At 37.1% G+C, this 11,654-nt stretch overlaps 1 protein-coding gene across 1 annotated transcript; it reads right to left on the reverse strand.

Annotated features, from left to right (window-relative positions):
* Positions 1 to 1,311: 1,311 nt before the first annotated feature.
* cxcr4b (chemokine (C-X-C motif), receptor 4b) lies at positions 1,312 to 3,292 on the reverse strand. The gene is made up of 2 exons (XM_059499830.1): positions 3,179 to 3,292; positions 1,312 to 2,903 (listed from the first exon to the last, which is right to left on the reverse strand). The coding sequence occupies exons 1-2, from the start codon at positions 3,200 to 3,202 to the stop codon at positions 1,857 to 1,859; spliced, it is 1,071 nt and encodes a 356-aa protein (XP_059355813.1). The 5' UTR covers positions 3,203 to 3,292; the 3' UTR covers positions 1,312 to 1,856.
* Between the last annotated feature and the right edge of the window lie 8,362 nt (positions 3,293 to 11,654).

Consider the following 11,654-nt stretch of genomic DNA (forward strand, 5'->3'; position numbering starts at 1 on the left):
TACTTTGTGTTCTTTTGTTCTGACATAATTATTTTCTTTAAGACATCAATTATTAAAGGCATGAACTATCAAATAGCTGTGATTTGAGTGTTTGGATGAACTTAACATCTGTTTTTGACCTGTGATGTGCATGGATAAGGTTTGTCTAAGATCCGGGATTTAATAATAAAGGGTTTTCCCAGCAGATTTCCAGAAGCTCCCTTTTGGTTCGTCTCTTTTCAAATGGCAGTTTAGAGATGGGAGAGATGGTCCAGCTGAGCTCAATGGAGTGTTAATGGTGTGGCGTGGCTTTTGAGAACAGCTCTTATGCTAATGACAGAACCACTCCAGAACATTTCCAAATGAACAAAATGCAGCACCGAATGCTCTATTTTTACTGGCTTCTTACTGTGAGAGCAGACACTGAAAAATAACCATAAACCTTAAATTCTGATGCAGAGTACTTCACACCTCATTGGCCTCTTTAGAAATGGTAATTTTAGCCCATTGTGTTAAACATGAGTTAAGCCATTACAATATAAACCTTGTGAATATCTAGGTTCTGCCACTGTGGTTTCTTCAGGACTGCTGACTTGCTTCTGTTACATGGTGATTATTCATCAAGCAATAGACCACAACTTGATGACTGAAATCTTTGCATTGCAAACAGAGGTCAAAAAGTGCAAGTCTTACAGTATCAACAGTAAAATAAAGAATATTTGTCATATATATATATATATATATACACACACACAATTAAAAATGTAAATTACCGATTCATCGTTGCAATTTTTGTTATATTGATTTTAATCTATGGTATTTTAAATCTAAGTTAGTGTTTTTTTTTCTGATTTAAGAAATGACTGTATTGCATTGATGAGAATAATTAGGGTTTTGTCAATACTCATTTAAATGTTTTTCTCCTATACCAGTATAAGACATTACATTTGTATTCTATTCTGTAGATTTTATTATTTCAAACTTGACATCTTAAAAACTTCCTTATTAACTTCTTTGGCTTGTTATCTGATACAACGACAAAAATCCCAATGGACGGCCAATTCTGTCCCTTTGTAGGTTGATAGGTGTCTTGTATCAGCAGTTGCTTAAACCGCTAAAGAACACAGATGTTCTTAAAATTACAGACCCTCTCCCAGCCATTCTGTTCAGTGGGAGATCAGGTGGAGCTTTTGTTTTGGTAACTTGACAGACCTTCACTCCACTTCAGCTCTGCCCCACCCCCACTGACAGATTTGGGTGGAGGGGTGTGTATATGTGTGTGTGAGTGAGAGTATGGCCACTGGAGAGAAGTAATGACACTGTCAGACCTCATTAAAATTGGTGATTTTTAGGTTTTATTATGAAATGGAAGTAAAAATGTGACAATTGTGACATGATTAAATTACAACCCCTTTTTACACTTATTTTTTTACAGTGTGAGCTACCATTTCAATAAATATAAAAAAACTTATGGGGAAATAGGAAACGCTAAATGCGCGCACGCACACACACACAAACAAAAAACAAATGACAAACAATGAACTATGTACAAATAATTTACACTACACGTTCAGAATCAGACAAAAGACTATGCAACAGTTTGCTAACATTTCCTGATAACTTCTGCAAGTAAACAGACTTTGTCAAGGCTCTGCCTTTAGGTACTAAAAAAAAAAAAAAAAAAAAAAAAAAAAAAAAAGGAAAAACGTAAATACATTTAAAATATATATATATTATAGTAGTTGAATAAAAAGTGTTAAAAAATGTTCATCAACACAACAAGTTTACAATATACAAAAAGTGTAGTAAAGTCCTTTAAAAAAAAAAATTGAAAGCTTAATCATCCACGTAGGAAAGTTTTATGTACAAAGCGTCCATTAACTGGACAGGACACTAGATGACTCCGACTCAGTAGATACTGATGATATAGGACCTCTTTTCTTGGTCAGCATCTTGTGACTTGATCTACTGCTGATGCTCAGAGCCTTACGGGCAGATTTACTGAATCTGACTCCCAGGAAAGCATAAAGGATGGGGTTGAGACAGCAGTGGAAATACGCAAGCGCCTCAGTAAAGAAGATCCATTTCTCCAGACCCTGCTCCAGGAAACAGCTGTGAGATATGACATTCAACATCACCAGAGCGTCCACCAGGATGCCGGCACAGTAAGGCAACCAGCAGATGAAAAAGCAGAGGATGAGGATGACAGTTGTTTTCAGCGCCTTCCTCTTCAGGACCTGACCTTTGGAGTTCTTGGACAGTTTTGAGATGATGATGCAGTAACAGGTCAGAATGATCAGACCAGGCAGCAAAAAGCCAACGATGATGTGCTGGAAACGGAAAACGGCTTTCCACACTATGTTTGCTTGCTGTGGGTAGGTGAGCTCGCAGATCGTATTTATGCCTGTATTGTGGACTTTGGCGAACACCAGATCAGGGATGGTGAGTAGGGTCGCTGGGAGCCAAACTCCAAGGTAGATCACCTTTTCTGCGAGCAACCTCCTAAACTGCTGGCTGTTTGTGGCACGGACAACTGCCAGGTACCTATCCAGGCTGATGAAAGCCAGAATCAGCACGCTGCTGTACAGGTTCAGAGTGTAGATCATATTGACAGTGACGCACAGGAATTCCCCAAAAAGCCATCCGCTAGCCGCATCCACAGCCCAAAAGGGTAACATGAGGACAAACAGGAGGTCGGCGATGGAGAGATGCAACCTGTATTTGTCTGTCATGTTCTTTGTCTTCTTTTGGAAGCCCATCACAAGCACAACAAGTCCATTGCCAATGATTCCCAGGACAAATATAATCCCATATACAATAGGAAGAAAGATCTTCTGGAAGTCATTACTGACTTTAAGGTCACAGAATTCGTCAAAGTCAAAGTCTCCAGATCCAGAGTCTGAGCTGTTATCTAAAATGATGTGCTGCAGAAAATAACAGTAAATTGATTAATTTCTTATAAGTGATATGTTAAAAATCACAAAGTGACATCAAACATAGTAAATTACAAATACATGTAAAAACAATAAAACTTTACTTGTTTTTAAAAACTTCTAATATATTTTAAAACAACATGCAAAACCTAAATGGTAAAACGTGACACCCAAAGTGCAGGTTCCAAGATATGATCAACTTAAAACAGACTAAGCCTTATTCATCAGACTACATTGCGATTTACATTTGTCCTAAATCAACTTACATCGTAAAAGTCCAGGTTGTTCATGTTGTTCAAACAGATAACGTATAAACCACACAAATAGTCTCCACACACTTCAGTCAACGGATCATCACCTCCAGCAGCTTTTAAACAAACCACCGTGAAACATGGCACGCCCCTTTTTATTCAACAGGGCGGGGCCATGAGGTAGGCGGAGCTCAGCAGGGTAGCGCTCTCGGGCGCTGTATTATGATACACTGCCTCCAATGGTTATTGACATTAACTTTATATTTGTATGTATCACTCGTGCCTGGTACAAAAATAGTTTGTACACAGACTTTTTGCTTCAATGGCACTGCTTGTATTACAAATCCAGATAGATACAGATATATATCTGTTAAAGAACAGATAGATAGATAGATAGATAGATAGATAGATAGATAGATAGATAGATAGATAGATAGATAGATAGATAGATAGATAGATAGATAGACAAATAGATAAAACTTATTTTATATTAAAATTTAAATTCAATTTGATGTTGTTTTATTTATTTGCTAGGCAGCTACAAGGGGGATAATGAGCATGTCAGCAGGTCGTTATCGCAAATTAATTCCCTTAAGGACAATACCAGCCACTCTGATTTGTGCAAAGGTTTTGATCATCTTTCAGAGTTTATTTTGTGTTAAAGGAAAAGTTCACAAAAAAAATAAATTGCAAAAAAGAAAATAGAAATAAATAAACACACCCTCATAGATGCAGATGAGTTATTTTCTTAATCAAAACAGATTTGGAGAACTTCAGCATAATGTCACTTGCTCAGCAATGGATCCTCAGCAGTGAATGGGTGCCATCAGAATGAGAGTAAAAACATCACAATAATCCACACAACTCTAGTCCATCTGTTAACACAAGTAAAAATCTGTGTGCCTGTCAGAAACTAATCCATCAATTCATTTTCAATTCAAACAATCACTTCTGACAAAAACAGTCCATAATAATGCTTCCTTCAGTAAAAAATACAATCCCCTGTTATCCTCTTACATCAAAATATTTACTTAGAATATCTGTTTTGGATTACAATGTAATGATACATTTCTCTTAATTTGTTTCTGATAAAGAAACAAGTTCGTATACATCTTGCATGGTCTGAGAGTTATTACATTTTTATCAAATTTAAATTTTTGGGTGAACTATTCCTTTAAAGACCAGCTCACATAGTGAAGTGAAAAGTGAGTGAAGTGACATTCAACCAAGTATGGTGACCCATAATCAGAATTCGTGCTCTACATTTAACCCATCCAAAGTGCACACACAACAGTGCACACACACAAACCATGAACACACACCCGGAGCAGTGGGCAGCTATTTTTATGCTGAAGCACCCAGGGAGCAGTTGGGGGTTAGGTGCCTTGCTCAAGGGCACCTCAGTCGTGGTATTGCCAGCCCAAAATTTAAACCCGCTTTAGGAGTCAAAACTCTCTAACCACTAGGCCACGACTTCCCCCACTTCCATTACATATTCATTTAATCAGATCAACTGAAGCTAACTTTCCCACCACCTAAAATGTCCTCCCAGACACCCCATCAGTTTTGTTTATAATCACAATGTGTTTCTTGGGTGAAGAACAGTGCGGAGGCCGTTCCTTGTGGTGGCTTTAGGCTTTGTAGTGTGATTTACTAGATGACAGGTCTCCTCTGGTCCTCTCTGCAATTTGTTTCGTGCAGAACTCTGATTGTTGAAGGAACCGTGACTGATGAAAGAAGAAGGTCACACAGTCACTTCTATCATATGCCTAGACTAACATTTCATGACAGATCCAAACTCTCTGTGACTCTACTAAATCTCAGCTATGACAGAATTGCGCTTCTTTGAAACATGAGACTATTTAAGTAATTTATTCGTTTCATTTTTGAGCAACATCTTTGCCATCTAGTGTTTGTTGTTATGTCTGTCCTCTCATTAGGTCGATCCCTATTGGTGCTCTTAGCATCAGAGCCCTGTGGACCGTACAGATGGAATTCCTCCATCTATGTGTTAATGTGAAACATCAACAGCATGAGCCTCTGGTGAGTAATGGATACGGAATGAAGGTGACGCAGGAAAAAAATAAGTAGATTTAAAAGTGTTCACTGACAGATGAAGACATGAGAGAATTTGTATGCACTTTTTAAGGATCATGTAACTGTGTCCAATAACAGCAAACACTTGATCCTACAAAAATTACAGTTCAGACACTTAAAGGACTAGAGCTTATAATATAAATCACTCAGCAACTGTAAGTATTTCTATACCCTATAGATTATTATTTCTGTATTTTATGTCATAATAGACCAGAAAGGTTGCAGCTGCACATCACATAATGCTTATTAACTAGTAAATGGAAAATTATGGAAATGTTAAGACATAAAATATTTAAGATTCTCCACAATTTCTAGGCCGATAATCTGATAAATGTGCTACATTTTAATGCTATGATTTTCAGTTAAAACTGCATTTATTTAGAAAAAAATGCAAACTGTAAGCATTTTCATTAGTGGATTCACTCAAATTCCACCGCTGAAAGTTAAAACAGGTTTTGACAGGTCTTTCCAGGCTGAATTATTAACTTGGCAATACCTCCATGTTTTGTTTTCTTTCAATTATATGAGTAAGGGTCAGGTCAGGAGGATGTGTTTCGCTAACCAGAGCTAGAATCCCCCCTGTGAAATATAAGATACCCTGTCCTGAGAGCACTAAACACAGTCTGTCTGTATACACCGCCTGTACCCACAACACAAAGGATCTGTGTGCTGTTTAGAATTCAAATAAAAAGTGTGAAGAGCGGCAAGGGAGCTAAGAAGCAGGGAATGAGCATGGAAATAAGGTAAAAGAATGCAGCAGAGATAAAGAACGCAATGTGTAAAGCCTCCAGAGAGTAAACAATGCTTGTTTTGCAGCCACAACTCATTCATGGCCGTCAGCAAGCTTGCAAAGGATCACATTCATAATAATATGAGGGCTGAAGGATCAGCTTTGGTTCATAAGATAGTGCTTTTTGGAAAATATGCAGTGATACATAATTAATCATAAAATTCAGAGCTAGGGGGTTTCCAGCTTTTAAGACCCAGCTGTTTGCGTGGAGACTTTTGTGCTTTGCTCTGACATTACAAACCCCAAGGAGGTTGAATTGTTGTTGTTTTTTCATCCTAATTTGTTTTTTTAAAAAGTCAAATTTACAGGTAAATATATTGCATGATTAAAGTCCAGAAATGATTCATTTGCATTACAGAAAAAAAAACACACAGATAATGATCCTCTTTAGTTATTTCAAGGGAAAAAATAGCTAATAATATGTTTTAATTATATACATTTTACTTAACTAGTTTTATATGCAAAATAGAATCTAAACATCTCTTAAAGCTAATTTTAAAGATCAAGGGTTATTAGGTTTTTATATATCTGCTCTTAGTTGGCACATCATTTAGATCAAAATAGCTGGAGGGCTTTTTTTTATTTTACTCATGGTTCTGCTTTGGGATATTTATTAATGTACATGCATGTTGGATGACTGTTGCCTAATTAATTCCAGCATTTTGTGGTTGTGTTCTGCATATTTTTCACCCACCACCCTTCAAAAAGAGCAGTGAAATATAACCAGGGCAATGGCATGTTAAGATTTGCCCATTCATGTTCTGTAGCACAGAATATTTTTCATCTTTTGTGACTAAATGATAGTGTCACTCACGTATCATAAAGCATACCTTCTCAGTTTAGGCTTGTGTCAGTGAAACAATCCAGTTCTTATGCATTCATGACATTGAAACTTTGATATTCAGTAGGTTTAAAAACACAACCACAGTTTTAAGCCTGTAGCATATCACAGAAATGTAAGGAAATTTCTTAAAGGACTGTTTAAAGTAAGTCTTATGATTGAACAATAGAAATTTTTAAAGACAAAGGTTCACCTTATCTACGAAAGGCACCCTTGTACGCTTCCTACTTGGGTGTGGGGCAGACTTATTGACTTTCTGAAAGCTCTTCCTCTTATAGCATTAGGTCATGGCTTTGAGCTTTGAAATTAGAGGAGAGGGCCATTTATTCACAGGAGAATTTGTTGGACAGGCCTTAGATTTGCCTTCATCAAGTTTGGAATCCATTTCAAGAACTACTATTCAGATGAACACACTTTGCAATCAGAAATGTTGACTTTTCATTTTGCCTATTTGCTGCATGTTGTTTACCCCGTAACCACGTAAAACAGGCAGTCACATGTTGTACCATGAGCTCTGTGTGGGTGCCCGAGGTGTTACAACAGGAAGCACTACAGTTTGCATATTAAAAAAAGAAACTTTGCCCACACGTCCTGACACGACTTCACTTCGAAAACGAAGGGGTAATGAAAAAGGAAAGAATAGGTTGGGTGAAATGAAATTTTAAATGCTGACACTTCCCCTGGGGTGTTGCTTGAAATTTATATCCATTATTGGCTCATAGCCCAAAACAAACCACAACAGCATCTCACAAGCCTTTCTTGGATGAGATGAAGTCTGAAGGGAAGGGTGTTTGCCGTTTCTCCATGATAAGTTCCTACCTTCCTTCACTAACGACTAAATTGTGGTTTAGTGTGCAATACTGAAAGTGAACAATGGTAGACTAGTGTTAGTATGTCACATCGGATTACAAAACAGCCAAATCCTTTTTCCTAGTTTGGGCATGATAGCAAAATATAGTGTTATCGCTGCTATTTATTTGTCATGCTTGGTGAATGTCCACTAAATGGTTAACTTTACAGGCAATCGTTTGGTAAATAGACCTCATAGGTGCAGCTTCCCTTTGTCTGTTATTCTATCAGCGGGAAATTCACTCCATAACAACTGACTGACTTACCAGCTGTTTTAATTACAGAGCTACCTGTGTCTGACCTTCCAATAGAGCCTATTGTGTGCATTCAGCAAACCACTATGACTATCTGTGACAGAAGGGTTGAGGGGTAGCCACTCCTTTTGCCCCCTTTCAAGTGTCCCTAGCTCTATATCCGCCCATATGGCCAGAGTGGCTTAAGTAGAGCAGAAAGGGCACATCAGACACATGGCCTGTTCAATTCTGCTTCACTTGACTCAGATAAGAGGGATGGTGCACCAGATGACAACACATAAGACCACATGAGAAGGTGAACGGAAGAGTCTTAAGCACGCTGCTAATGAGCGTTCAGTGCACCCACAATGCAATTCATAGTAGTTTATTATTTATTAGTTGACTGATGTGTGATTAGTCCCCTGTCAAGTTAGATTTGAGGTAAAGTCAGTCAAGATATAGAGCAAAAACATTAGTGCAGATACTTCAAGAAAACAAACTATCATGATCAAAAAAAGTCCCTTAATTTTCCTTTACTTATGTAAGCTATTGATATTAAAAAAAATTCTAAAGATGCCAGGAGAAAGTGTTGACACATGTAAGGTAACTTAAGGTACTAGGACTTCTATTAAAATCATTAATCACTAAAACTTTTACTAAAATACTAAATATTAAACATACTTAATATTTGAAACTGCATTTCTTAAACATTTTTTTAATATTGTTAATTATAAACCAAAATAGTCCTAAAATACTAAATATTAAACATACATCATATTCCAAATACTTTTATGATGTTAATTTTGAGTAATAAATATTCTCAATACATTTAAAAAATATATATTTTTAGTTATTATAAAATAATATTTTCTGAGTGAAAATAGTCCGAAATAGTAAACATATTAAATATTATACTTATCATATTAGATTATATTAGAACTTTTTACGTTTTACATATTTTTTCAGATATTATAGAGCATCTTTAATATCAGGTGATCACATTTCTCACAATAGCTTTTACATCTTTAGACAGATACAGTGGACATGTTTTTAGGTATGGGCACAGTGCATGCCAGACTCGAACCCATATCACCAACATGAACACCATAGCATCAAGAATATTAGTGCTGCATCTGAGCTCTGACATGCAGATATTTCTTAAACACCAGACTGAAACAAAGCACTCATAACCAGCACAGTCCTATAACGGCACACTTTGTCTTCACCAAGATCTGGTTTCTTGCCTGAAAGCAAGCCTGAAAGACGAGACCGGAGCAATGGCCTGCAGCAAGCTGAAAACAAATGGTTATTTTTCTGTGCTTCATGTCTGGAGGTGAAAGAGAGAGAAAGATGAAAAACAAGCACCTGTTAACATGACTTGTTTTTGTTCCTCAATTTCATAGGCTGTAAGCTATAATAATGGGCCACACAGTGAATGTCTTGCCATAATTATAGGCTTCTCAACTGTCTGAACTTTAAATTCTGACACCTGACTGCCGTGCGATGCCAAGTACTCACAGATACTTATATTTAAGTCCATATTTTCGCAAAGTTTAATTTACTTTTTATTGTGGAGCACATGCACACACCTTTTTTGCTTAGTGTTGACTTTTATTTGCAATGCACACTATATAAATGACTCAGTATTTTCCACAGGGTTCATTAAATGTTTGTCATGTCAACAGATAATGTCTGTTGACATGACTGTCTTGTTATTTGTATGTTTAAAGTATGTCAAAGTCTGAAACTGAAAGGAGATTCCCATGTCTTGTTATTTGTACGTTTAAAGTATGTCAAAGTCTGAAACTGAAAGGAGATTCCCATGTCTTGTTATTTGTACGTTTAAAGTATGTCAAAGTCTGAAACTGAAAGGAGATTCCCATGAGGCTTTGTGTTGTAAGAAAAGCAAACAGAGGACATCCTTTCCCCCGGCTAAAGTTTCCGCCTCCTAGCTTTTTCCCGTGGACAGACAGGGAATATAACTCCCAGCATTAAGGGATTTGTATGTAACGGCTTCTTAGTTTATTTTGTATTACATTTCACACCACAATTTCCCTTTTTTCCTGTTACGGCTTGTTAATTCTGAGATGTCTTCACTGATTATACCTGTTGTCAACAGGTTCCAGACCGTGAAACAGAGAGGACTGCTGTGAAATAGCCAAAATATAATCCTGATATAACTGATTCACATTTAACAGCATCAATTAAGGCTCAAGCCTCTCGAAGACGGGCATGACAAAAAATGGGGTGTCTTAAAAGCATTAAACATTTGAACTGATTTCAGTAAGCACAAAAGTTAAATTACAAGTTAGTAAGCTTGTCTGTTGTCACATTTGGCTGAAATCACAAAGATATATTGAACAACATGTACACATTTTGTTTAAAAGGCCATTTGGGTTGTGTAATGCGAACCTCAAAAGACAGTAGCATATTTCATGTCTTTAAAACTAGACAGATATTGGGTGCTGTATAATCCTCATAATGTCACATTCTTCTGTTCTGACTCACTCATAGCAATGTGTTTTGAATTGTGCTTGAATTGCATACAACTGTAAGCACCTATTGTTCACAGCCAAAGTCACTTCACAAGACGCAGACAATTTGACAAGGCAAATCTTGTTCAGACCTCTTACTTACAGCTCAGGAAAGTGCTCTTCACTCTCACTTCAAATCAAATCAATGTCTGATCAATCATGGGCCCTGAGCCTTCAGGGTGGCAGTGGGGATCAATCTGCCATTTTTCAGGGTATCCACGGACTGCTTATATCTAGGGCTACGGCTGAGGCCTGTCTAATTGAATTAGCAGGGCCATGTCCCCAGGGTGATTTCCATCTGGTTTTATATGTAACTGACAAGAAGAAGTGACTTGAAGATACATCAACAGATGCAGCTGGTAGTCCAGGAGGGAACTAAACTCTATACAGGATGCAGAGATATGAGATATTATTTTGCTTCATTTCCTTGGCATGGTTTCATTACGTGTTTTGAATAAGTCACGGTGTATATATATTATTATTATTTTAAACCTGCAGAAATAACGTGTCTAATTGTACATTCTGCCTGTTGTTTCCTAACAGATGTTCTGTTATTGAGAAATAAAAGCATTTCTTGTGCTAACATTTCTTTGGCATCCATGGCTAATGTTTATTAAATCAATGTTATCATATTTCCAGGTGATGACAACACCTGTGCTTTCGGCTCATTACTCAGACTGAATCACCTATTACTGTCCTCAGTGTCAGACACCAGAAATTATTGCTCAACCAACTTCAGAGTGCTTTGTCTTTGCACTCAGACACCCATATCCTATTTCCTTGCTTTTTACTTTGCAGAAGATGGATTAGTGTTAGCGTTCCTGAGGCCAAATCACTTATTTCACATTTATCAGGGAAGCCTAAAACACTGAATCATAAAATAATTCAAAATAGGTCTGTTATACAAATCACACTTTTGATGTGCCTGTGCCTTTGTTATAGCATACAGCTTTATGACATGCAGCAGGAGTGGAGCATTGTGTCTCACCTTGTCAGCCATTAGGCTACTAATAGTTGCTTATACTTAGGGTTTGTTCTCAGTGTGGCATTAATTTAAAGGCACAGTTCACACAAAAATGAACATTCGGTCATAATTTACTCACTCTCAAGTTATTCCAAACCTGTATGGGTTTCTTTCTTTTGTTGA

Source organism: Carassius carassius, chromosome 19 (assembly GCF_963082965.1).
Source record: "Carassius carassius chromosome 19, fCarCar2.1, whole genome shotgun sequence".
Taxonomy (NCBI): Eukaryota; Metazoa; Chordata; class Actinopteri; order Cypriniformes; family Cyprinidae; genus Carassius; species Carassius carassius.